Source organism: Pantherophis guttatus, chromosome 1, assembly GCF_059756535.1.
Source record: "Pantherophis guttatus breed Tessera chromosome 1, ASM5975653v1, whole genome shotgun sequence".
Classification (NCBI taxonomy): Eukaryota; Metazoa; Chordata; class Lepidosauria; order Squamata; family Colubridae; genus Pantherophis; species Pantherophis guttatus.
The window spans coordinates 22,827,769-22,855,482 of record NC_142063.1 but is presented as its reverse complement, the minus strand read 5'-3'; the positions used below and the strand labels follow the sequence as shown (position 1 = coordinate 22,855,482).

At 44.9% G+C, this 27,714-nt stretch overlaps 1 protein-coding gene across 1 annotated transcript; it reads left to right on the top strand.

Annotated features, from left to right (window-relative positions):
- On the top strand, positions 1–27,421 carry SIN3B (SIN3 transcription regulator family member B). The gene is made up of 19 exons (XM_034437558.2): positions 1–153; positions 3,399–3,505; positions 3,640–3,793; positions 4,991–5,257; positions 6,707–6,850; positions 7,831–7,953; positions 9,134–9,223; positions 9,521–9,639; positions 10,751–10,958; positions 11,097–11,213; positions 13,048–13,286; positions 14,600–14,783; positions 14,862–15,609; positions 20,124–20,293; positions 21,578–21,751; positions 22,082–22,174; positions 22,338–22,432; positions 24,808–25,012; positions 25,488–27,421. The coding sequence occupies exons 1-19, from the start codon at positions 16–18 to the stop codon at positions 25,716–25,718; spliced, it is 3,606 nt and encodes a 1,201-aa protein (XP_034293449.2). The 5' UTR covers positions 1–15; the 3' UTR covers positions 25,719–27,421.
- The last annotated feature ends 293 nt before the right edge of the window (positions 27,422–27,714 follow it).

The window sequence follows — 27,714 nt, the reverse complement described above, 5'->3', positions numbered from 1 at the left end:
CGCGGGAGCCCCAACATGGCGGCGGGGGGAGGGGGAGGAGGCGGCCGGGGGAGCAGCAGCGGAGCGAAGATGGGGGGCAGGACTGGGGGGACCGGAGGAGGAGGAGGAGGGGGCGCGGTGGCGGCGCCTGCTCCCGAAAAGCTCCCAGTCCACGTAAGTCTGAAGGGGGCGGGGGAGAGAAAGGGGGCGCCTCCCCATGGATTGACCTTTTATCTCTGCCTCACCTGCCCAGAACTTGGGGGTCCCCTCCCTCTACTGCTCCTTCCCCGTTGGGTGCTTGCAAAGCTTGAGCCCCCGTTTGCATAAGGTTTAGAGGATCTTCTTTCTCGCCAGCCCCGACCCCGCTTCTCTTTGCATTGTCAGTGTTAAAAGGCAAAGATGCGTGGAAGCCCCGCTGCCTCCTTCCATCGCCTTCCTTTTTCCTTTCTTTCTTTCTTTCTTTCTTTCTTTCTTTCTTTCTTTCTTTCTTTCTTTCTTTCTTTCTCTCTTTCTCTCTTTCTCTCTTTCTCTCTCTTTTTCTCTCTCTCTCTCTTTCTTTCTTTCTAGGAGTATTTTCCTTACTTTGTGAGCTGTCAAGTAAAAACAAAAAGTTTTTTTTTTTTAAAAAAAAAAAGTGGGCTGGCACCTTTAATTTAAAATGGCTAAGTGCCACGTGTTTTGATGGTTTTTCGTTTTTATTTCATTTGTCATCGGTTACTGTATCTGAAGGGGCAGGTCAAAATGCATTATTTTGCATCCTTTTTTAAAAATTTTATTTTATAACAGGGTTGAGGTTCTGTTTCATACTGATGTGGACAATGTGTCTTTTTGTCAATGTAAAGCCATACTGGAGGAGGCTCCTTGGTGTAAAAAAAAAAAAAAAAAAAGCTGGTTCTGCACAGAATCCGAACCAAACATGAAAGGAAGCATCAGGACTGCCATTGAACTTTCATGGCATAAAAATGCAGATAGCAAAATTGCAGCTGCAGAAGCAAAAAGAATGGTTAAATAATGGAAATTGTCAAATAATCTGTTTTTCTTAGAAACATCCTTTGGGCAATAAATCGCATGAGCGGATGCTGATTAATTTCTAGGAAGTATAGTTTATTATTACAATCTTGTTCTGAATGTGTGGCACCAAAAAATAACAATGGCCAATTTAACATTCTGCTCTAGTGCTTTTGTGGTAAATGAAAAATAGTCTTGAATTGGGGAGCAGTAAAGCTGAATGTTGTGTTCTTCCCTCCATCGTATTACCTAAACCCAGACTGGTTTGTGAGATATGGCGCATCCGTTCGCCTTTCCAAAACATAGATTGCTCCATCAATTCTGTTGCGGCTAATGCTATATCTTAGCATCTCATAGAGATGGGAGTACAAGAGACGAGCTCTGTACACCTTTCCCTTTTTTCACACCAGGCACATAGAACCACACCAGCTTCCACTTTCTATGAGAATACTCTTCTGGCATTTTCTGTCTTTTAAAACAACTCCCCTCTTCACAGTTCTGTTGAGGAAAAATGGCTGAGATTCCCCTCCCAACTCCATAGCAGTGCTAGACAGCTCCGTGCTGTTCAGATGTTTGGTACTTCTGCTGCTGTCAGCCACACTCAGATTTTCTTATCATTTCAGCATCAATGATAAAGCTGGCATAATTCATAAAGCATAATTCATACAGCGAAAAAATCCTAATTGATTAAGTGTAAAGACAATTATAGCTATCCGCGGCATCCATCTAAAGTTACTAATATGGTTATATTAACCACTGATACAGTTAAAAACAGTGTAAGTTTACCCTAAACCTACAACTTAGCCAAAAATCCAGAAGGTTGAATAAATATTTATTTTTTTAAACTGTAAAGGGAAGCAGGTTAAATATAATGATTTGAGTGTTAACATGATAGAATACCTCCAGTAGGAGGGGAAAAGTGCATATTTTTCTCTTCTGGGCCTAGTGCAATTATCAATAATCTGGTGCAATATTTTTCTCCTTATTACAATATAAAAGGGGCAAGGGAGGAGGTCATATTTGATGTACTCCACCTATTCCTGCCACTATAGCAAAATGCTGCACTGCAATGATTGCAGAATCTGTCCTTCAGATTAGGAAGAGAACGGATACTCTGAGGTACTGTTTAAACATTTAAACTGGTGAATCCCTTTCTTAATGTATACTGGAGATACCGATCACTTGTATGAAAAGAATCAGCTATAGTGAATGTCAAAGGATTAAGATAGTTACCACCTCATGCGTCTGCGTTATACAGATAGTCCTCAGCCTACAACAATTCGTTTAGTGACTGTTCGAAGTTAGAATAGCATTGGAAAAAGTGACTTATGACCATTGTTCACACTTATGACCGTTGCAGTATCCCCATGGTCACATGGTCAAAATTCAGATGCTTGGCAACTGACTCCTATGTATGACGGTTGCAGTGTCCCGGGATCATGTGATCTCCTTTTGCTGCCTTCTGACCACCAAAGTCAATGGGGAAGCCAGATTCACTTAACAACTGTGTTACTAAATTAACAACCGCAGTGATTCACTTAACAGCTGTGGCAAGAAAGAGCATAAGACGGGGCAAAAGTCACTTAACAACTGTCTTACTTAGCAACAAAATTATTGGGCTCTATTGCGGTCATAAGTCAAGGATTACCTGTATGTCTGCATCCCCAAGCGAGTTTTTTGAGCCAGTTTGGAGTTCAAGATTTTTGATGGTGTGAGTGCATCTTCTCTGGGAGTGACTTTAGACTGTGTACATGGGCTCCTGTACATTTATGAATTGGCTTCTATTAGTCTCCTCTCTTATAAAACAAAAGTGCTTGGCAGCAGAGTTGGCGTTCTTTGTGATAATAAAATACTGATTAATGGTTGGCGACCCTGAGGTAGAGCAGTAGACCATCTTGAAACGCAAGAATAATTGTTGGATGTATTGACAGATAGCCCAGAAAAAAATAATCTTTTGGCAGTGCCCATAAGACAAACCAATTCCATGTGCCAGTGCATTTGGTGACCCATGCCCGCTTTGTTAAGCAAACAAATCATGATACAGTGCCTCATCCACAAAGTCTGGTGCTGCCCAAAAATTGCCTCACGCAGTGTCTTTTTTCCAGTGTGCCCTCTCAGAAACTAAATATAATCTATCTGGCCTTTAGTACTGGCAAGGAAATCTGAATTTTTAAAAATCCATTTTGAATGCAAAATGGAGGGGTTTTTTTCCGGCTGTGAATTTTGGATGTTTCTAGGGCCTGAAAACTGGTGGCATTGTTTTGCTTTTTGCATATCCCTCCCTCAGCATGGAACGGAACCAGTTTAGAAAGAAAAATTACCTGCTCTTCATGACATTTCTTCCCTTTTGTGTGTATGTGTCTGTGTGTGTGAGAGAGAGATCTTTCAATATCTCTTGTGATTTCTTGCAGGTAGAAGATGCCCTCTCTTACCTGGATCAAGTGAAGATCCGTTTTGGTAGTGATCCTGCCACCTATAACGGTTTCTTAGAAATCATGAAGGAGTTTAAGAGCCAGAGGTAACGTGAACCATCAAGGCTCCATCCCTTGCTTCCCTCCTTTGATTGGTTTGACCAGTCTCTTCTCCTGCATCCATTCTCCTTTGCCTGATTTAAGCACCCACTTGTTCTTCATTATCTTGTCTTGCGTCCAGCATTGACACTCCAGGCGTCATCAGACGTGTCTCTCAGTTGTTCCATGAACACCCGGACCTCATCATTGGCTTCAACGCTTTCTTGCCCCTGGGTTACCGAATAGAGATTCCAAAGAATGGGAAGCTGAACGTTCAGTCGCCTCTCACTGGCCAGGTACGAAGAGCTTTATTGTGTTTTAATATTGTTCCTATTCTGGTATCTGAAGCTGACAATATGAGGCAGCTGGATCTTTTCTTGCTTAGCTTTTCACAGCCTTTTTTTTTTTTTTAACCCTTGGACCATTGTGGCGGTGCGGCTTTGATTCCGCCTCTCCTTGGGACCACAAGAGCATCCACAAACAGTGATGAAGCCCTTCCTCTTCCCAGCAGAGCTGCTTCATTGCATAGGTCCAGGAGAGACCATTCAGGAGAGCACAGTAGCAGTCCAGCTTTCCTTGAAAAGAATACAAGTAGCACGAGAGAGTCAATGAGAGCTGGCATTAGAGGTCCGAGTACCACAGTTGCTCTTTCTTTTGAGAAGTGAGGGCAATATTGATGGCATTATGCTAATGCAGAGGTGTCAAATTCAAGGCCGCATCCAGCCCATGCGGTGCTTAGATCTGACCTGCGGGGCCGCTCTGGAAACAGCGAAGGACTGGCCTATGGTGCCTCTGCCAGAGAAAATAAAGCTCTGTTTTTGCTGGAAGAGGGCTGCAGCAGTCCGTCGCAGTCAAAAACAGACATCGATCTGGCCCACCCTGGCCAGGCCCTTCCCCCCCCACCCCGGCCCCCTAAGGTCAAACACAACCCTGATGCAGCTCTCAATGAAATTAAGTTTGACACCCCTGTGCTAAAGGATCACTCAAGTATTGCCATCCAGAGTAGGTCTGTACATACTACAATGGGCAGAGAATATCTTTTGCATACCCACGTTGGAAGTGTTTCTGTTTAAAAGGAATTTGGGGGGGTGGAGTGCAGGGATAACGCCCTTTCTCTTTTTTGAGTTGCTGGAAAGCCTCTAAAAAAAAATCACATAATCACTCTAATATCAGATTAATTGCAGCGAACCCAGGGACCTTCCTTGGATTTCATCTTCCATCATCCAAGCTAGCCATAGTCAGTGAAGTCCAACGTTATTGGTATCTCTGAAAAGAAAGTTTCTTGCATTGTGAATCCAAGCAATTCAAGCCATTTGCTACATTCTGACCCCCTGTTATGAATCGGATCCTGAGACGACAACGTTCTGTCTGTGTGTTGAAGGATAACGGGCAGGGGTACCTGTAGGCCTCGTGTCTACATTTACCAAGGGAATGACTCTTAGAATTTATTCTGATTTAATTAATTCCTCACACAGTGACTTGCATTTCCCCAGATATCCCTGGAGCCAGTTCAGAACCCTCTCTCTGGCAGCAGTCTAATGTTGCACTACTGCCAGGAGAACACCCACAATCATGGAGACTGTCCAGAGGATTTCCGACAGCAGCAACAGCCATGCAAGGATGATAAAGTTCAGATGCCCCTGGAATCCGATTCAGTGGAGTTCAACAATGCCATAAGTTATGTGAATAAAATCAAGACCCGATTTCTTGATCACCCTGAAATCTATCGTTCCTTCTTGGAGATCCTTCACACATACCAGGTAAAGGCGGATGCCCCCCCTCCCCTCTCCCACAAATCCGGAAAGCAGTAGTGGATAGCGGGTGGGGTCTTATCTTTGCATACATGCAGTCTTCCTCCTATTTCTCAAACACAGAAGCTGAATCCTTATTGCACCTGACCAGGGTAAAATCAGATAGAGTAATTTTATGGAAACCCAGCCACTGTCCTAAGCGTATTGTGCAGAAACCATTATATTTATTTATTTATTTATTTTATTAAATTTTTATACCGCCCTTCTCCTGCTGGGCTCAGGGCGGTGAACAGCCAAGAATAAAAAACATCCAATATAAAATTTAAATTATTAAAAGAATTAAACAAATTTTGGCCCAGATTTAAAACATCCCAACTAAAACCCGTTACAATTAAAATATCTAAGGGGGAGGGTTACGCCAGCCCAGCTTGGTGAAATAGAAAAGTTTTGAGGGTACGGCGAAAAGCACGGAGATCTGATATCCTACGTATCTCCGGGGGCAGGTCGTTCCAGAGGGCAGGTGCTGCCACAGAGAAGGCCCTCCCCCTGGGGGTTGCCAGCTGACATTGCCTGGCTGACGGCACCCTGAGGAGTCCCTCTCTGTGGGAGCGAACTGGCCAGTGGGAAGCTATCGATGGCAGAAGGCGGTCCCGTAAGTACCCAGGCCCTGTGCCATGGAGGGATTTAAAGGTGGTAACCAACACCTTGAAGCGCACCCGGAAGACCACCGGGAGCCAATGCACCTCGCGCAGGAGGGGTGTCACATGGGAGCGGCCATAATCCCCCGCGTGGCCGCATTCTGCACCAGTTGGAGCCTCAAGGTGCTCCTCAAGGGGAGCTCCATGTAGAGAGCATTGCAGTAGTCCAGGCGGGAAGTGACGAGAGCCTGAGTGACTGTGCGTAAGGAATATTATTTGTTGTTTGGATGTATGTAACGGGAAGACAGGAACTGTACTTTGTTAAACCGAGAGGCGGGTAGCCCAGACAAGAGATGCTACCCTAGATCAGAGGTCTTCAAACTCGGCAGCTTTAAGACTTGTAGACTTCAACTCAAGAATTCTCCAGCCAGCTATGCTGGTGTAGCGCATAGCTGGCTGGAGAATTCTGGGAGTTGAAGTCCAAAAGTCTTAAAGCTGCCAAGTTTGGGGACCCCAACCCTAGACTAATGCTGGTTTTGCTTTAAACAGGCGCAACTAACATAACATTTCACAACAGGGAGACAGTTTGGTGTTGGTTTCTGGGTAGAAACTAGGTGAGGTGAGTTCCAGTCCTCCCTTAGGCAAGAAAGTTGCTGGGTGACCTTAAGCCAGTCATTTTCTCTCACGAGGCCACCACCTCAGAGGGTCATCGGTTGTTGGGGGGACAAACAGGAGGAAGCGTAATGTATGTTGCCTTGAGTTGTGCAAAATAAAAGTTGAATATAAATCTAATGACTAAAAACGTCTTCTTAACTTGCAGAAGGAACAGCTAAGCACAAAAAGCCGGCCTTTTCGAGGTATGTCGGAAGAGGAGGTCTTCACTGAAGTGGCAAATCTTTTCAGAGGCCAGGAGGATCTTCTATCCGAGTTTGGACAGTTCCTTCCAGAGGCAAAGAGGTCTTTGGTATGTCTTTGCTAAAACTCTGGGGTGGCCATTGTGAGGAGGCGGCTATCAAATGTGGAGGCTGAGTGGGTGGGGCGTGAAGAGTGGGGGGAGGGGTGCTTTCCTTGTTGGGTGGAAGAGTCTGGTTTATTTTCTGTACCGACTGAAGGACAGCATTCACCATAGAAGTTGGATGCAGCCTCAAGCCTCTGGAGAGTCAAATAGCTCCCAGCTGCCCCACAGAAAAGAGAATAAGAATAGAGTAGAGTAGAGTAGAGTAGAATTTCTTTATTAGCCAAGTGTGATTGGACATACAAGGAATTTGTCTTGGTGCATACGCTCTCGGTATACATAAAGGAAAAGATACATTCATCAAGAATCATAACACTTAATGTTAGTCATAGGGAAACAGTCAATATAAATCTTAAGCATACCAGCAACAAGGTTACAATCATACAGTCATAAGTGGAAGGAGATGGGTGGTGGGAACGATGAGAAGATTAATAGTAGTGCAGACTTAGTAAATAGTTTGACAGTGTTGAGGGAATTATTTGTTTAGCAGAATGATGGCGTTTGGGAAAAAACTGTTCTTGTGCCTAGTTTTTCTGGTGTGAGTGCTCTATAGCGTCATTTTGAGGATAGAAAGTGGTAGAAGGTAGAAAATGCCTTTTGTTTGAAAGCTAGTCCCTAGCTTGGACAAGAATAAGCAGTTCCTTCCCTGGGTGGTAGCAAACAATTCAGAGCAGCCTTTTCCCCAATTCTGGCTTGAGAAGTCCTTAATGTTTGTCAAAGGGAGCCATCTCCTTCTCTGCCCATTCATTCTATTATTATTATTATTATTATTATTATTATTATTATTATTATTATTATTTATACAGCTCCCCACCTGACAAATGCAACTCTGGACAGCTACCAAACTTTAAAAACATTGCAAGCTGGATGCTAAACATTAACAAATAAAGCCCAGTAAACAAACAGTAACCAACATCTTTTGGTTTTAGTTCACAGGGAACGGGCCATGTGATGCCAACAGTATCCCCAAAATGGATCATGAGAAACATCTAGAAAACAGTAAGAAACGGTCCAGGTCCCTGTTGCTCCGTCCTGGACCCAGCCCAGCCAAGGTATCTGAACTGAGTGCAAAGCTAGGGGAAAGAGCGAGAGTGATTTTGAAAGCTCTGAAATATAGGTGGTCAGTCTAGCTGAAACTGTCTGGCTGATTGGTTCTGCCCTTGAGAAGTAAAGGAGGCATTTTCATCAAAAAATGGCTGAACTCATGACATATTCCTCATATTTAGCTATGCTGCAGGGGTGAAATGCTACCGGTTCGAGCGAACCTGTAGTAAAAAATGCTACCAGTTTGGCCGAACAGGTATTTCCAACGATCAGCTGGGCGACAATCCGCTGTGACGTGCAATTTATATTAGCTAGAATCGTCGGATTTCCTGCTTTCTAGCTAATCTATATCATGTGGCACAGCGGATTCCCCTCACCCCCTCTGTAGCACTAATAAAGGAGCATGTTTACTTACACTACCACTGATGATGTTATCTAGTTTGGGTAATGAAACGTCTTCAAGGAAAGAGCCAAGCTCATAGAGCACCAAGGACCTCCTAAAACTGTAGCATTGTTTAAAGATGGACAGGTTCTTTGATGCAAAAACGTTCCTGACAGATTTAGTTTGAAAGAGGAAGAGGAGGGGAAGAGATCCTCTAGTCCCTCAAACTTTTCACCCCAATAAAACTGTTCTACTTTAGGCTTTTTCCATAAATGGTACTATCCCAGTTATAATATCTTTTATTACCAGCAGTAGGCACAACTAGCATAACATTTCACAAAAAAAAAAAGTTTGGTGCTGTGCAAATTGTACTTTTCAACTACATTTCTGAGATTTACAGAAAAATAATGTTATATTAGGAAAGACAATTATGAACTGGAAAACATTTGTCTAAATCAGTGTTTGTCGACCTCAGTATTTTTAACATGTCTGGACTTAAATCACCAGCTTGCTGGATGGGGAATTCTGGGGGCTGGAAGTCCACACGTCTTAACATTGCAGAGGTTGTTGACAAACAAAAATCCATTTTTACCAATTCTATTTTTATGTAGGTATGACCGGAAGGAGTAGCAGAATCCTATGAAGGACCGTGTTGTCCTTTTGCTTTTTAGGGGGATAACAAATGTTAATATAAGTTACTGAGTATTTTGTTTGGGATCGTAATGTCATGAAAAGTCACACAGGTAAGAGCTGCTTCTAAGCGCTAAGCTTCTAAGCCGTTTTTACTTCCCAAATGCTCCCAACAGAAAAAGATGAAACTGCGTGGGACCAAGGATCTCTCCGTTGCCACCGTGGGCAAATATGGCACCCTGCAGGAGTTTTCTTTCTTTGACAAGGTCTGTTATTTCCGATAGAAACAGAGTTTCTGAACAAAGTCCATGAACAAAGACTTACCCTTGCAATAACAAAAGAGCTCTGGGTTGCTGGTGGTGGGAAAGGCCTCTAAAGCTCCTAAGCAAACTACACTAATTTTGGTTAAAGAAGTTCTTCAGGTTGTATTGCCAAATTATTGTCTGCCTGAGTTAGGCAGCTCAGCTCCTGCAAGAGCTGAAATGGGAGTTTCACAGGGTCTGGGTATCTGTTGGTACCTGACAAACAGAAGGTGCCACTTTCCTCTCTGGCTATTTTGATAGGTACGTCGAGTCCTCAAGAGCCAAGAAGTTTATGAGAACTTCCTCCGATGCATTGCTCTCTTCAACCAAGAGCTGGTCTCTGGCTCCGAGCTGCTTCAGCTGATCACACCCTTTTTGGGGTAAGAGAGACAACGTTAAGTTTTGAACTTTGAGCCCAGAGCTCCTTTAGGCCGGGGGAGGACAAGTATGATAACTTTTATGATCTGTGGACTTCAGGTCCCAGAATTCAACTCCCAGGCTGGCTCAGGAATTCTGGGAGTTGAAGTCCACAGGTCATAAAGTTGCATAAGTGGCCCAACCCTGCTTTAGGCTACAGAGAGTCTAGTCTTCCAAATAATCTCTTCCTGAAAGCATGGAGGAATGTTTTTATCAAATTACAATGGGACGATGGTCTCATATTGAGAATTGTTGCAATTAATTCACTGGAATAAATAGTTATGGGGCTCAATGGACCCCATGTTTTTTTAAAAAATTAATGAGGCAGTATATTCTACCTGTATAATCGCAATCGTTAAGTAACTTTGAGAATGCAATAATCATTTTACAGATTTTGAAGCCAAAGGCTACTCAACAAACTGCACACAGTTGGGCCACAGTTGTGCAATGTTTACATGAAATATTTCATGGCTGCAACTTTTTGTTGTTTCAACAGTTCTTGAAGGGATGGGCAGTCTTAAAACCAATGAATCCCTCTGCTCCACATTTCCATTTCTCCTAGAAAATCCCAAGGGTGCACTGTTGAAATTTCAGTTTTGTTTTTTTGTATTTGATTAAGGATGAAATAAAATAATTTAAGGATAGACATTTCAACCATGGCCTCTCCAGTGATATTGCAAGCCATTCAAAGAAAAATTGATGATGGTGGTGGTGATGATGATGATGTTGTAGATGTAGATGTACCTCCTGGAAAAGATGATTGTCTGCTGTCACCCTAGAGCAGGGGTCTCCACCCTTGGCCACTTTAAGACTTGTGGACTTCAACTCCCAGAGTTCCTCAGCCAGCAAAGCTGAGCAAAGCTGGCTGAGGAGCTCTGGGAGTTGAAGTCCACAAGTCTTAAAGTAGCCAAGATTGGAGACACCTGCCCTAGAGAAATGACATCTGCTCTTTGTCTTCTAATGGTGATTAGTGGTGAAAGGCAGGCTGCTCTTTCTCAAAAAGAGCTCTTTTACCTCTTTAAACCTGTTGGTTTCTAACATATGTTTTTGTGCTTTTTTTTTTTTGGTTTGAAGGAAATTCCCCGAACTCTTTGCTCAGTTCAAGTCATTCCTGGGAGTGAAGGAGCTCTCTTTTGCCTCCCCAATGAGCGATCGCTCTGGGGATGGGATGTGCCGGGAAATTGACTATGCTTCCTGCAAGCGTATCGGCTCCAGCTACAGGGCCCTCCCCAAGACTTACCAGCAGCCCAAGTGCAGCGGCAGGACAGCTATTTGCAAAGAGGTAGGTGGCGCTTGCCATTCCTTGTAGAGAAGAGAGGAGAAGGCAAGGTGGGTTCATCAGACATTGGAGAACAGGACCATGAAGAAAGATGCTCAGAAAAAGAACTGGCTGATTTAGTGTGTGTTTTAAATTCTACAGGTGCTAAATGATACCTGGGTTTCCTTCCCATCTTGGTCTGAAGACTCGACCTTCGTCAGCTCGAAGAAAACTCCTTATGAGGAGCAGCTACATCGGTGTGAAGATGAGCGCTTTGAGGTGCGTCATCTTCATCTGACAGTTGTTAACTCGTCAAGTGTGTCCTTTTGGTCAGCAACTAAGTACCAAGTGGTTTTTTCCGGTGAGACTGGTCTATCAGGGCAGTCCGGTCTACCCAACTATGGGACGGAACATACTGCTTCCGCTTTCACCTTTCAGCCTCAATTCAGGATCCTTCGCAGGCAGCCACTTTCACGACAAACTGTTTTTGTGTTGAATTTATATTTTACCGATAAAGAAAGAAAGGAAGACTAGTATAGATCTATTTCAGGCTATTTAGCTCTCATCAGCTAGCCATGCACTTTCTGGCTTAGAGGTTAATTCATCTATCTAATTATGCAAGTAGCCGGGGTTCAAACCAGGGGTGAAATCCAGCAGGTTCTGGAGAACCGGTAGCGGAAATTTTGAGCAGTTCAGAGAACCGGCAAATACCACCTCTGGCTGGCCCCAGAGTGGGGTGGGAATGGAGATTTTGCAGTATCCTTCCCCTGCCATGCCCATCAAGCCACACCACGCCTACCAAGTCACACCCACAGAACTGGTAGTAAAAAAAAATTGCATTCCACCATACCCCAGAAAGGGTATGGCTAACTGACGAGAGCTAAATAGTTTGAAATAAATCTATACTAGTCTCCCTTTATTTCTTTGTCAGTAAAATATAAATTCAACTAAGCAACAAGTTTCTAATCAGGAAGTCCAGCTGCCCCCCATTGATTTTGCTTGTCGGACGTGCAATTGTCAGAAATAGATGCCCGTTGCCAAGTGCCTGAATTTTGATCACATCACCATAGGGACACTGCAATGGTTGTAAATGTGAAAATTTGTCATAGGTCACTTTCTTCAATGCTGTTGTAACTTTGAACAGTCACTAAATGGTTGTGAGGTCTACCTGTATACTGTTTTCAATTAAAACCGGTTGCATAATAAACGATATGTAGTCTGTTCGGAGCATAACATATCTTGGATTACAAGTGTATCAAAATAGTTTACTAGCAAGAGCAGTCATGAACAGAGATCCAATCATGATCAAGTTCTACAGTGGTCTGAGATGCCAGTTCGGGTCCCAGATCCATTCTGGCAATGAATAATATCAGCATAACAGATTTAATCTACAGTGCTGAGAATTATCTACTCATTTTCCAGTGTGAAATATGCTATTCGCATTTCAGGAACATTTTACCCTCTGGTGTAGCATTATAGACCTTGGCATGGACGTAGTCAAACAATGGAACTTAACAGATCTTGTTCTGTCACTCACAACTTGAATAAGAACAAGGATTTTTTTTGAAAATCATTCTATGATTATTATTTGACTCATTAGTAAAAAATTTCTGCATTATCACCCAATACTTTTTTTGATAACAGCCATTAACAATTTCATTTCCATCTTGAGTTCACTGTTCATAATTTCTTCTTCTCTCTCAAAGGTATAGATAAATATGTTATTAATTTGAGACAATGTTTCATGCATTAAATGAACTAGACTGCAATCTGGAAAAAGTTTATATGCCACTGTGTTAGATTTTAGCACTGGAGCCCACCATATGGGTGCCCAGATGTTGTTAAAAGTACATCAGTTCATGCCATATTTGGTTGGGGCTGTCAGGAATTGTGGTACAACGACTCCTTTGCAGTGGAGCAGCTACAACAAGACTGATAAATAATTGTAATAGTAACTGGCAGGCTGTGTTGGTGGAGAGAATGGTTTCATTGTCTGCTGTGACTGTCTGACGAGTGTGTGGGCTGGATAGTCTAATATCCTGCAAATAATTGTTCATGGTAAAGGAGATCCATCCTTTTGCTTCTTTACTGTTTCATGGCTTACTTTTTGCAGCTGGACGTTGTCTTAGAGACCAACTTGGCAACCATCCGTGTCTTAGAAAGTGTACAGAAAAAACTGACCCGTATGTCGCAGGAGGATCAAGAAAAATTCCGGTTGGACGACTGCCTTGGTGGCACTTCAGAAGTGATCCAGCGCAGGGCCATCTACCGTATCTATGGTGATAAAGCACCTGAGATAATCGAGAGCCTCAAGAAGAACCCTATTACTGCTCTTCCTGTTATCCTGAAGAGGTGAGCCCTGCACAGTACCTTTAAAAAAACTGTTCAATTTCCTCCCAACCAGACTGCAACACCCAGAATTCCTAACCAGCATATTTTGTGGCCATGGCTGGCTGATTATGCTGTAAATTGTGATTCCAACACATCTAAAAGATTCTAGCCTAGGGGGAAAACTTATTGAAATCGCTCCCATCCTTTTGCTCTCCATGGAGATTATATTATATTATAGATATTATCTATTATAGGTATAATAATAATAATAATAACTTTATTGTCATTGTACGTATACACAGTATACCCATACAACGAAATTCACTTAACACTCAAAGACCAGTTCCAACACACATAACAATCCCCAAACACATTCCCCATCCCTAAACCATCCAAACATCAACACAACAGACCAAGTAATGCTGTCCAACAGTTCACTGATGGTGGCCCTTTAGTTCATTGTATCTTTATATAATATCTATCAAACTATCAATAGATAGATAGATAGATAGATAGATAGATAGATAGATAGATAGATAGATAGATAGATATTATAGATTATATATATATATTTGGCGGCAGCCAAAAAAGTCAATGCAGTCCTAAACTGCATTAACAGTGGGATACAATCAAGATCAAGTGAGGTACTAATACCACTCTCTAAAGCCTTAGTAAGACCATACCTAGAGTACTGCATCCAGTTTTGGTCACCACACTATAAAAAAGATGTTGAGACTCTTGAAAAAGTGCAGAGAAGAGCAACCAGAATGATTCGGGGACTGGAGGCTAAAACATACGATGAACGGTTACAGGAACTGGGATGGCTAGTCTAGTGAAGAGAAAGACCAGGGGAGACATGATAGCAGTGTTCCAATATTTGAGGAGCTGTCACAGAGAGGAAGGGGTCAAGCTATTTTCCACGGCACCTGAAGGCCACACAAGGAATAACGGATGGAAACTGATCAAGGAGAGATTCAACCTAGAAATAAGAAGAAATTTCCTGACAGTTAGAACAATTAATCAGTGGAACAGCTTGCCTCCAGAAGTTGTGGAAGCTTCATCACTGGAGGCTTTCAAGAAGAGATTGGACTGCCATTTGTCAGAAATGGTGTAGGGAGTCCTGCTTTGGGAGAGGTTGGACTAGATGACCTACAAAGTCCTTTCCAACTCTGTTAATCTGTTAATATTTGAAATACTTGCCATAATATATCAGTGTACATTACACTTCCTATATAAAATGCTCTTCTCTGGTTGCTGGGCCTGGAAACAGCATTTCTTCAGAGTTGTTTATTTAACCTTGGTTTCCAAGCTCAGCGACATCTATTCTGTTTCAGGCTGAAGGCCAAGGAAGAAGAGTGGCGAGAAGCTCAGCAGGGCTTCAACAAGATCTGGAGAGAGCAGTATGAGAAGGCCTACCTGAAGTCTCTTGACCATCAGGCTGCCAACTTCAAGCAGAACGACACGAAAGCCTTGCGCTCCAAGAGCCTGCTGAATGAGATTGAGAGCGTCTATGATGAGGTAAGCATCAGGGCTCCTCTTGAGTATGGAATAGGGAGCCCTGGTTCTCTCACCAATCTCTACTTTCTGTATTTCCAGCACCAGGAGCAACACTCTGAGGGAAGAGGTGCCACTAATGAGCCACATCTCATCTTCATCTACGAAGACAAGCAGATTCTGGATGATGCGGCTGCCTTAATTAGCTACTATGTGAAACGGCAACCCACTATCCAAAAGGAGGACCAGGCTACTATTCGACAGATTGTCCAGCACTTCATCCCGGATCTATTTTTCTCCCAGATGCCTGAGCACCCAGTTCCTGAAGAGTTACCCAGCGAGGAGAAGGGGAGCCCCAAGGCTCACCCGGTGGAGACACGTGATCTGCGGAAAAGGCATCCACCTGGCTCACAAGTGATCCCTGTGGAGGATAAGGGATCGACCCTGGTGGAAGCCCATGAGCTAAGAAAGAGGAATCCCCCTGGCCCACCTGCGAGCCCTATGGAGGAGAAGCCATCCGCCTTGGAGGGCCATGAACTGCGCAAAAGAAACCCTCCAGTCCCTCCGGCCAGCCCTGCAAAGGACAAAGGGAGTTTGGAAAGCATCGTGCCTTCCGCCCGGTCCCACCGTACCCTGGACAATGTCTATACTCTCTTCTTCGCCAATAATAACTGGTACTTCTTCCTTCGCCTTCATCAGACTCTTTGCTCACGGCTCCTCAAGATTTACCGTCAGGCGCAGAAGCAACTGCTGGAATATCGGACAGAAAAAGAGAGAGAAAAGCTATTGTGCGAAGGCCGGAAGGAGCGGGCCAATGATCCCGCCATGGAGCTGAGGCTAAAGCAACCGAGTAAGTTGACTTTGGTAGCATCTTGAAAGAGTTTGGGTGGAGGGAAGAGGGGAGAACTGCGTACATTGGTTGCTGCTGGACACAAACAATCAGAGCCACTCACAAATAGTTAAAGGAAGCAGCTTCGTTGTTTCTTTATCTAAGTTACAAAAATCTCCCCAGACTCCTCGCCTTCCCCTGGAACAACCAGATATGGTTTCACAAATCTTGGAGGAGCTCAAGGTTATGCCTCTGGCAGCTGCACAAGGACTCTAAGCTAGGTCCTCACTTGATCCCTCCTTCCAGCCTAGCTGGCAGTTTCTCAACAGTTACACAAACTTCCAAAGGATGTATGTGTGAATTAGGTGGTTGGTTTTTTTTAAATTAAAAAAGTAGAATGATGAGGGGTCGGGAAGGCTGGTAATTTTCTCAGAACCCTGTTGGATGCAAATTGCATCTGAGAAACTTAACTGACTCTTCATTTTGTAGGGGGCCTTTTATTTTTTATCAGTGGAGGAGCACCTCCTACATGGATTTTTCTTTCTGTTTGCTGCATAGGCAGTTTCATACAAAACGGATTAAATCAAAAACTGAAGATGTTGCCTAGCTTGGGTAATGAAACCTCTGCAAAAAATACAACCAACTCAGAGAGCACCAAGGAGCCCACACAACAATCCTGAGCTACAGATATTCTTTTCTATGGAAATTAAGCCAGTGATAGCAAACATTTTTGAGCTCAACACGTCAAAAATTCAGAAAATGCCTAAGTTGAGCCTGCTTGTGTTTCACACACATTTATAAAAGGAACTTCAGCCCAAGCAAACTCTGCTACCCCTCAAACAGGCTGTCTTACGCCATCCCCCAAAATGCACAAGCCTTGGGGATCGATGCAATTGCCTCTGTGGGCCAGCACTGGATCACCACAGAGTGCTTATTTTGAGGCGGCGTTTCTCCTTCTTTTGAAAGGCCCCTGCGGCCTCCCGAGGCTGTTCTGGGTCACATGAGGCCTTTGTTCTTGGAGCAGCTTCAGGGAAGGCTCTTCCATGGCTGCAGCCTCTGTGTGAAAGCAGGCTCCATTTTGATGCGGTTTTCTGGGGCTCCAAAGACCCCCACACCCCCTCTTGGGTGACTTCCAGACCAGGGGTCTCCAACCTTGGTAACTTTAAGACTTGTGGACTTCAACTCCCAGAATTCTGGGAGTTGAAGTTCACAAGTAGAGTAGCGTAGAGTAGAGTAGAGTAGAGTAGAGTAGAGTAGAGTAGAGTAGAATAGAATAGAATAGAATAGAATAGAATAGAATAGAATTTGTATTGGCCAAGTGTGATTGGACACACAAGGAATTTGTCTTGGTGCTCTCAGTGTACATAAAATAAAAGATACGTTCGTCAAGAATCATAAGGTACAACACTTAATGATAGTTAAAGTTGCCAAGGTTGGAGACCCCTGTTCCAGACAATCTGGAGGCCGTGCGAGACTGCATCCCATTCTCGCATGGCCGCCACAGCCTTCGAAAATCATGCAAACAATGGAGCAGGCTTTTGAGAATAGTTAATTGGGTGTTGATGGATGCTAGCGGGTCACCCAAAACATTGTGGCCTATCACAGGGATGGGCTTCAAAAATTTTAGCAAGGGGTTCTCTGCCCGATTGCTGGGTGGGCGTGGCCATGGTGGACGTGGCCTAGTCAGCCTCCTGCACCACGGCGGGTGCGGGGGGGGTGTTTTTGCCCTCCATGGGCTCTGGAGGCTTTCCTCGAGCCTCCAGGAGGGCGGAAACAGTCTCCCCAGGCTCCGGAGGCCCTCTGGAGGCCAGAAACAGGCCTGTTTCCAGCCTTCCCAAACTTCCAATAGGCTTGTTTTTCGCCCTCCCCGAGCCTCCGCACGCACTCTGCATTTACCTGCATCCAAAACAGCCTGTGTGGGGAGGGATGGGCTGGGCGAGCCAGGAGTGGGATTTGGGGGTTCTCCAAACTGCACAGAATCTTAGCTAGAGGTTCTCCCGAACCCTTGCGAACCCCCTGCAGCCCACCCCTGGCCTACCACCTTTGACATACATGCCATGGGTTCACCATCACTGGACTCAACTAATCCTCTCCGATGGGCAGAGATTCCTCTGAAAGCTTAGCTCTCCTGCAAATTATTTCTCCAGAACGTCTACACTCCGTTTACCTGGTGCAGTTAGTGAATTGTTGTGGGTTGAATTGCAGATATTCTTTCTGCCTTGGGATGAGGGTGCATCTGAGAAACCTTCAGGCGTTTTCCAGGCATTTCCAGATTTGAAATCTTTTTGAGGCCTTAAAGGCAGCAATTATTTTCATCTCCTCTTTCCCTAATTTACGCACAGCAACTTAATTCCAAACTGCCGATTTTTGAATGCTTTATAAAAGAATCAGTAGAAACTAGACTTTATTGATAAATGAAATGTAGTTCTTTGTATGTAAGTTCTTTGGGTCAGATAAAAAAGATAGGGAGCCTTTTCAGTAACAGAAGCTAGATTGTGCCATTCCTTTCCCTGGAAATTTTCCTTTTTTCACCTGATCTGAATTTGCTTGCGTTCTATCTGGTTTTGCTTTAATAATTTTGACGGATTGGTTGTCTATATTGTATTTATTATAGAGACGTTTTTGTGTTTCATATCCCTGTTTAGCGGACTTCAGATACAATGGGCAAAATTACCATGTGGATAATCACCCTTTAGGATTTCTGTTGTCTCCAAAGTAGCCCGGCACTTAAGAAAGATTTTAAAGAAGTTTAAATAAACTACGTTCACAACAATCCACGTCATTTGCATATTTGGTGGATTAATGGACATCGGAGAGAATAGACCTCCCTTCTGATCTCAGTTGGGGTTTCACTATACTTTATGCTACCTGTACCTTTTTAAACGTTTTGTGACCTTGAAGTCCCCTGTTGGAGAAAAATGCTTCTCATGTTGTTTGAAATCAGAGGAAAAGATTAAGAAGTTGCAGAGTTTGTTTTTGTAAGGCAGGAGTAGGCAATCTGGGGCCCTCCAGTGTACTGGAGATCCGCACTGACGTAGGATATTGCAGTTGTACTGTATTCCAGAATATCTAGAAAACACCAGAATGTCCATTCCTGCTCCAGATATCCCTGCCATTCTTCAATACACCTCTAATACATCTTTTGGCCAGTAGAGGTCACTATGTTGTATAGTGGTTCTCTAATCAAGTTGTCTTCCAGTAGAGAAGAGAGCTTGGCAAGGGCCTTAGAGCTAGTCCTGTCAGTGGTGATTGTTTGTTTGTGTGTGTGTGTAGCAATAGCAATAGCACTTAGACTTATATACCGCTTTACAGTGCTTTTACAGCTCTCTCTAAGTGGTTTACAGAGTCCATATCGTCCCCAATAATCTGGGTCCTCATTTTACCCACCTTGGAAGGATGGAAGCAGTGGTGAAATCTAAAATTTGTTACTACTGGTTCTGTGGGCATGGCTTGGTGGGTGCTGGTGGTAATGTGACTGGGTGGGCGTGGCCTTTTTTTTTTTTTTTTTTTTTTACTTTTAAAACCATTTTTTCTACAACCTCTTCGGCGAAGAGGTTGTAAAAAAATGCTTTCAAAAGGCTCTGACGATCCCAGCTGAGTTGCCTGATCATCAGAGGTTTTTTTTCTTTTAAATGCCTCTGGCGATCAGGCAACTCAGCTGGGATCGTCAGAGGCTTTTAAAAGAAAAAAAGGTTTTTTTTTCTTTTAAATGCCTCTGACGATCCCAGCTGAGTTGCCTGATCAGCAGAGGCTTTTTTTGTTTTAAAAGCCTTTGACAATCCTAGCTGAGCCGCGCGATCATCAGAGGCTTTTTTTTTTTACTTTTAAAAGCATTTTTTCTACAACATCTTGTTGTAGAAAAAATGCTTTTAAAAGTAAAAAAAAAGCCTCTGTTGATTGTGCGGCTCAGCTGGGCATTGGGGGGGGCAGGGATTTTTGCTACCGGTTCTTCGAACCACCCACCGCCATTGCTACCGGATCGGACGATCTGGTTCGAACCAGGAGCATTTCACCCCTGGATGGAAGGCTGAGTCAACCTTGAGCCTGGTGAGATTTGACTTGCCAAATTGCAGGCAGCCGGCAGTCAGCAGAAGTAGCCTGCAATACTGCACTCTAACCACTGTGCCACTATGGCTCATACTGTATGTATATACATATATGTGTGTGTATGTGTATGATGTATGTATATGTATACGTATATGTATATACATAAGTGTGTGTGTGTGTGTGTGTATGTATAGCATATGTCTATGTGCATGTATGTGTAGGGAGATAGATATATATTTGAGAGCGGCATCAGAACTTCATTTTTTAATGTGTGCCGGTGTGTTCACAGAAAAAAGGGACAATAAAGGTTATCTTATCTTATTTAAACACTTGGTGTCCCTTATATAGATTAAGTCACTCAAATCACTGGCGTGCAGATAGGTGTGGAAATTAGTTTGGCATCTACCTGAGCGCTCCACACCTTCCTGCAGAGATGCTTGAGCAGTTACCTTTTCCCACGGAGTGTCTGATTCCTGTTCTTCCCCCAGGTGAAGTGGAGCTGGAGGAATATTACCCAGCCTTCCTAGACTTGGTGAGGAATTTGCTGGATGGCAACATTGACCCCACTCAATATGAGGACACCCTGAGAGAGATGTTCACCATTCATGCCTACATCGGTTTTACCATGGACAAGCTTGTACAAAACATCGTCCGACAGGTAACTGCATCCTTGTCCAGGGTGTGGGGAAGATATCTAAGAGATTGTTTTGATATCTGCTTTGAGCTTGTTATAATTTGGCTCCCGCTGAACCTCTTATGCAGAAATAACATCCCAAGCAGCGCCTTTTTTTGTGGTGAGCTCTGTTACTACTTTGTAAGGCTGGGCCTGCTCTGAGTTATTCAGGATTTCAAGATACGATTCCAGAACTTCGTCCATGAGGGACAAACTAATAGTGCTACCTATGTGCAGTTGAGGCCATTCAGAAATGCAGTTCCGTTTGGCATTATAAGTAGTCCCTGAATTATGACAGCAGTTGGGACCAGGATTGCCATTATTAGGCAGTGCAATGATAAAAGTGCAAGTCATGTGGCCGCATTGCTTAGTGATGGCAATCTAGGCAGTCCCAGTTGTCATTGGAACCCCAAAATCTGTGGGTCATTAAGTGATAGAGAAGAGAGTCCCTGGTATGAAGTGTGGGGTATAGTGGTGAGTCATGGGGGAGATGCTGCACAAGGTCACACAAGATCAGGCAGGGGAAGATTGCAGTGCAGTATGAGTGGCGTGAGCTCAGAAAGACTGGGTGAGGAGGGTGCATGTGGGTGCAGGGAAAGAAGGCCCTGGAGGGTGGGTGAGCACAGGAATGGCCTGGGAAGGATGGCACTAGTGAGTGCGTCTTTACAAGTGAAGGGGGTGGGAAGGAGTTTATGTTCAATGCAAAGGGGGAAGGACGATGCAGTGCATGCGATGAGGGAGGAAGGCGCAATGTATGTGAGCGAAGGACAGTGGGGGAGATTTACCTGAGTGACTTGCTTCCTTCCTATCACCTTACCCATTGATTTTGCTTGTGGGAAGCCAACAGTGAATGTCACAAATGGTGATCATGTGACCACAGGATGCTGCAACCAGTCATAATTGTCAGCTGGTGGCCGAGCATCCAAATTTTGTTTACCTGACCATGGGGGCACTGCAACAGCCGGGACTTTGAGCACCAGTCAAAAGTTCCTTTGTTCAGCGCCACCATAACCCCAGTCGCTAAACAAATGGTCATAACTTTATGTTGAACTGAGTTGAGCAGTACTCTGGGTTTAATGAGTTTTTGGTTAAGCATGAGGTTTCAGGTGCAGGGACATTTTGTGGCCTTTGTGCCCTGCTTGATGTTGGTATTTTCTGCTTCTCTCTCCCTCTCCCTCTCTCCCTTTCCCTCTGTCCCTCTCCCTCTCTCCCTTTCCCTCTCTCCCTCTCCCTCCCTCTCTCCTCCATCTGCTTGTTTTGGGGCAACAGCTGCATCACTTGGTGAGTGATGATGTCTGTCTGAAAGTTGTGGAGCTGTATCTGAGCGAGCGAAAGCACGGTGCAGCTGGTGGCAATCTGTCTTCGCAATGTGTACGAGCCGCAAAGGAGACCAGCTACCAGTGGAAAGCGGAACGTTGCATGGCCGATGAGAACTGCTTCAAGGTACAGCCGCCCCTTTCCCAAAACAAGCTTCCACGCCTTACCTTCCCTCAGCTGAGGATGCTTAGATATGTTGCACTTCAGTTGCTGATTGATATGATCAAAACTGAAATCCAATAAATCTGAAGGCTACCAAGTTGTGGAAGGTTGATTCCAAGATTGGCAGTATCTTCTCTCCTCTGTTGAACTTTTAAAGGTAGCCTATTTCAATCACTCATCCAATTAAGAAACCTGTATGGGAATTAGCACTTTGGAGATGTCTCACCTTTGTGCCTGTGGATGCAGACAGCCTTCTCTTGGGCCTCTGTCCTGCATGCTGCCTCTTTTTCACAGGTGATGTTCCTTCAAAGAAAGGACCAAGTGATCATGACCATTGAACTTTTGGACACAGAAGAGACTCAAACTGAAGACCCCATGGAAGTCCAGGTAATTCTAACCTCGTTCCCCTCCCTCAAAGATGAACTTGACCCCATGTTCCTTAGAAAATGCATGGGACAAAACATTCCCAGGAGGACACAAAGGGATGTTTTGCATCAGACTTCCTGTATGTGAGAAGGGAGTGACTTGCTGTCTTATCTGTCTCCTCCAGCATTTGACTAATTATGTGGAGCAGTATGTGGGAGTGGAAGGGACCCCGAGCAGTCAAAACGAAGGCTTCCTCTTAAAGCCGGTCTTTCTGCAGCGGTGAGTTGTTCTTTTTCCATTGTTTTTCGTCCTCCTTCATTCTGCTGTTAGTTAATCTTGCTAATCAGAAACATGAAAAAATGACCCTTGGTGGAATGATGAAGCGAAGAATGCTACAAGAGAGGGAAAAGGTATTTAAGTGAATGGTTGCTGCAAAAACTTAGGACGAGTGGACTTCAAATCCCAGAATCTCCCAGTCAGCCAGCCAAATTTTAGAAACTGGTTTAGGGAAAGCATTATAAAGTGAATCTGCTTGAAATTTTGATGAATAGGACTTAGATGAAGTTATTGTAGTCTGCCAGCAGCCTGCGGTGCTGGCAGCGGAGTCGGACAGTGAGGAGGCTGGGGAGGAACATGGGCCAGTCCTAGAGTCTTGGGAAGACTTGGATGAGGGCTCTGCGTCGGAAGCAGAGATGGGGCCAGGGCCATCTTGGAGTTATGCGCAGACTCCAGAGCCTCCAGAGTCAGACAGCAGAGAGGCAGAGGAACAGGAGGAGCCTGTTCCTAGTGCGTGCATGCGCAGAGCTGCCAAAAGGAAAGAACAGTTAAAACTAAAGAGAAGACTCAGGCCTGGAGATGATTGGCCCCTCCCATAAGGCTTAAAAGAGGAGCAAAGGCACGTGGGCTCTTTGCAGGAAAGCAACGTTGTTAATTCTGTTCCCAGTCGACATCTCTGTTTGATTCTGGAATCCATGTGGCTTTGCCAAGTAGGTCTTTGGCAGAGTGTCAAGGGAGATAAAGGTTGGTGATTATCCTGAAGGACTTCTCCCGAAGGACTAATTGGGACTCAGCTGTGAATGAACGTAATTCACAGCTGTTGCAATAAAAGAGGTTTTGGGGACTACTTGTGTGTTTGAATGACTCAGGAAGCCTAGGTCACAACAGAAGTTTTGGCTGTCATACTGCTACAGGATTACAGATACCTCTAAAGAATTCACACACTTCGTAGTGGGTAATTTGTACTCTGATGACAGGAGTGAATGTATGTTTAAAAAATTAAAAACATCTTTGTATAAGGGCATGATTCTGCCCACCATGGCTTGTGAAAGTTGAGAATGTCAAAAGGGACAGATTGCAGCGGGAATGGGATCTTGAAAAGGTGTGCCTGGTAAAACAAGGAGAGATAGGGTGATGACTGAGGAGGTAGAGTTTATTATTTTGGCATAAACTAGATTCAGCTGTATTTTTCTGATCTCATGCTTTTAATTTCCTCTGTGTCTTTTCTCATATTTTGCATAACGTTGCTTACTCTGGAAACAAATAGGATGATGAGTCTGTGTGCGCATAGTTTCAGACCATAACAGTGTTTTCTACCTTACTCCTTAAAAGTGTGGCTTGCATTTTGGCTGAAGGTGATCAGAATTCCCCTGTACGGTAATGGAGCCTGCCCATTATAAGTTGTGAGGGCCGTAAAATGAATCATCACGTGAGACTGATACAATTTTACAACCTTTTTTGTGGTGGTCACTAAGCAAACCCATCATTTGCTATAGGGCATTTTTGTCGAACTTTGGAAGTAAACACTGTTTTTTGGCAAAAACATCATGAAACACAGTCACGTAAACACAGGATGCTGCAAACAGCCATAAATCTCAAGCATCCAAAATGTGTTTATGTAACCATGAGACGTGCCAGCCGTTGGAACTTTGGAATCAGGATATTGTGATCTGTTGGCCGCCGTCCCCTCCAGCAGCCGAATCAGATGAGGAGGAGGCATGGAAGTCAGGGTCAGCCTCAAGGCAACCCAAGAGCTCGAAGGGGGAAGAGGGCTGTCAGAGAGAGAGGGGGACAGAGGCGGAGCCTGGGCCGTCCGTCAGCCCTCAGATGGAGAGTCAACAGCCCCAGGTCTGGAGAAAGCTGATGAGGAAGAGAAGGAACAGCTGGGTCCAGTGCCTTGGCGCGCGGATGCGCAGAAGGCAGAGGAGAGGAGAGCAGTAGAAATCCATGGGCCGATCCTTGGAAAGGAAGAGACACCGCTGCTAGCGAATCCCCACCCTAGCTCTCGGGATAAAAGGCAGGGGGCAAAGATGAATAGATGTGGCAGACAACTCTTCATCTCCCTTCTGGATGGACTTGTTAGCCTGCGGTGAGAGAGCAACTTTTTGCCGGGGTTGCTGGCGCTCTTAATAAAGGAATCTTTGCGTTCACTTCAGAGGGTTTGTCGTGTTTGGGGAGCTGGGTCAGAACACAGGGCATAAGTCCCTTTTGGGAGGTCTCTTGTAACTTCAAACGATCCTAAGCAATCAGTCATAAATCAAGGACATAATCTGTTACAGAGAGATTTTAAGAAAAGTGATTGGGGTACCACTTTCCCCCCGCTGCCTCCTTTCCCCAAAGTAACCCGGGTTGAGGCTTCTCCTCTTTTCCCCTTTCAGGAACCTTGACAAATTCCGGCGGTGGCAGTGCCAGCAGATCCAGGCCATGCGCGACAAAGCGAAAAGTTCCTGGAAGCAGCTGATCGGCGTGGAGAGTGCCTGCAACGTGGACTGCAAGTTCAAGTTGAACACACACAAGATGCTCTTCATCATGAACGCTGAAGATTACATGTATCGTCGGGGAGCGCTGTCTCGAGCCAAACAGGTGCACCTTCTCGAATGGCCCCTTTGGGTAGCAACCTGCTACAGCAGGGGTGTCAAACTCGATTTCATTGAGGGCCGCATCAGGGTTGTGTTTAACCTCGGGGGGGGACGTGGCCACGGGGGGGGGATCATGGCCAGCTCAATGTCATTCATGTCAGGGGCACCTGTGGTGGCTTGAATGCTCTGCCAGCAAAAATGGACTCCTGAGCTCCGTTTTTGGCTGCGACGGCTTCCTGCAACCCTCTGCCAGCGAAAACAGAGCTCAGGAGGGCCACGTGTTGCCCTCACAAGTTCCATTTTCGCTGGCAGAGGCACCACAGGCCGGTCTTTTGCTGTTTCCAGGGCCGTGGGCCAGATCTAAGTACTCCATGGGCCAGATCTGGCCCGCGGGCCTTGTGTTTGACACCCCTGTACTAGAGAGACTGAAGCTCCCAGATCACCCGTAATCCTTCCCCTTTCCCCCATCTCTCTTGCAGGCGGCACCTCGCGTCTTGTTGCGGCATCACCAGCGCTTTGAAGAGTGGCACCGGCGCTGGCTTGCAAGGCATGTCAACCGAGAAGCAGCCGAGATGGTCCAGGACTGGCTGATGGGTGATGAGGATGAGGACCTGCTGCCTTGCAAAACTACTTGTGAGACTGTCAGTATACACGGGGTGCCTGTCAGCCGCTATCACGTGCAGTACAGCCGCCAGCCCTCCTCACCCTGACTTCCAGTCGGTCCGCCCTCCCACCTTCCCCGCCCCCCCCTCCCCAAAATCCAGTGGCCCTCATGGACTTTTGGGAAGACGACGTATGTATCACTGGTATTTATCCAACCAGCTTTTATCATTTGGGGTCCCACTCGGGGCTGCGATGATTTTCTTCCCCACCCCCACCTTACCCCATGCAGCATGGGTGTGCTTGTCTGAGAAAGAATGGACCCACAGCAGAATGGAGGCAGCTTGTGTTGCTCTCATTTAAAGTGGGAGCTTTCAGCTTAGGCCAGGAGAGAGAGCTTGAACTGTAGGAGGGAAGAGGTCGGGGGGCTAGAAGAGACAGGCCATTGCTGTTTGAGAAGTTCCAAAATTGTTGCCCCCAAAATTGGGGATGAGGTCTCCAAGAATCTACAACAGTGACCCATTTGAATCATTGAGCAGGAAACAAAATGCCTGGAGACTTAGACTTTCCTCTCTCACTTTCCCCCCTATGTTCTAATTCTATGGGTGGTCTGGCTTGAGTCGCCAATATACCTTCCTTGGAGAAGTGATCCAAGTGGATGCTGCACCATGGACAGCTAGGGCTATTACCCCTTTGAAGATGGGAGAACCCAAGATTTCTTCAAGAACCACGCTCAAGGACTTTTTTTTTTTCCAAAGTCCATGTTTTCCTGCAAAGAATTTAAGAGGTTTGGATTTGTATTCTCTCTCCACCCATCTCCAAAACCCTTTTTTAAAATCTAGTCTAAAACTTGGCCTAGATAAGATTCAAGGTGTCTTCCCTTCCACGCAGGCTCCGGTGTGTTCACTTACCTATGCCATCCTAGATTCTCATTTGTGTGCCTCTTATGGCAACAAGATTTGCACGTCCCATCTCTGGATAGGAAGTGCATGTCCAGAGATGCCGGACTGTTCAGTGGAAAGACACACATACACACATCGACCGATGTAGGGTTTGGGGGGTGGGTGGGTTGTGCTGAAGCTCTGGGTCTCCCAATTAGCGGTTACTGCCCTCCCCTGCTTCCAGAAAGTCCTTGGTGCCTGGGGGTTTCTTCGACTTGCGAAATATGCGGTTGTATCCCCCCTCTCTTCTCTTATTCCCCTTGCAGCCAAGGGAGGGGATGCAATTTTGCCTTGAGCAGTATTCAGAAGTCCCGGCTCTACCACGGCTCTACCACCTTTCTCTCCAGCAGCTTCTTCTCCCAGATTTTTAATTGTGTCTTCTTATGCTCTACCTGAGCAGAGATGACTGCCTGTGCCAAATTCTGTTACGAAACTACTACTAAACAGTAGCTTGTGGCTTAATGTGTGTTTGATTGGGGGCGGGGGGCATCGTGAAGTTTGAGAATTTTATCCCCTCCTAGACCACCCTCCTCCCTCCCCTCTTTCTCCTCAAACTTTTTCAAAGCCATCTTTACACATCCTTTTATAAATCAATTAATTTATAATCTGAGTGGACAAAGCAAGACTCTCTCCTTTGTATCCTTCTCATCGCTCAGTGTGGTGTTAGCAAGGGCTACATGAAACCAACAGAGACCTGTCAATAGTCGGAAGAGAAGACAAGAAAATAATTCTTCGGTTTTTCCGAAGGATCTCTTGCTTTTTTAAAAAAATTGGTTTTGGCTTGTATTTGCTTTGCAATTCTTTAAATGTAGTTTTTAAAAAAATATTTATTTGCACATCAAGTAAAATAAAATATTGATTTTAAAATGCAACGATTCCCTTGTTTCTCGATTCTTGGATGGCTTCAGAGTGCTTGACAAAGCTCTTGGGAGCAGCTCTTCAGAGCATTTGAAAAGCTAGAAAGAAATGTTTGTGGCTGGGATATAACCTGTTTGAATATTCAGCAGCTATTTGTGAAACAGAAGATGATTCTTTACAGACGAGATATAACAAATCTGGGACTTAGATATAAGGTTCTCAATGAGGTTCCAGGTAGTCCTCTACTTATGACCATAATTGAGCCTGGAGCTACGGTTGTAAGTCATGACAATGTGATTTTTATGGC

Bases quoted from the DNA above. Each gene is read 5' to 3' on its own strand.
- SIN3B (XM_034437558.2), top strand. From the start codon at position 16: ATGGCGGCGGGGGGAGGGGGAGGAGGCGGCCGGGGGAGCAGCAGCGGA. The intron at 7,954-9,133 runs GTATCTGAACTG...TGCTCCCAACAG, and splicing joins CTGGACCCAGCCCAGCCAAG to AAAAAGATGAAACTGCGTGG. The intron at 20,294-21,577 runs GTAACTGCATCC...TTGGGGCAACAG, and splicing joins TACAAAACATCGTCCGACAG to CTGCATCACTTGGTGAGTGA.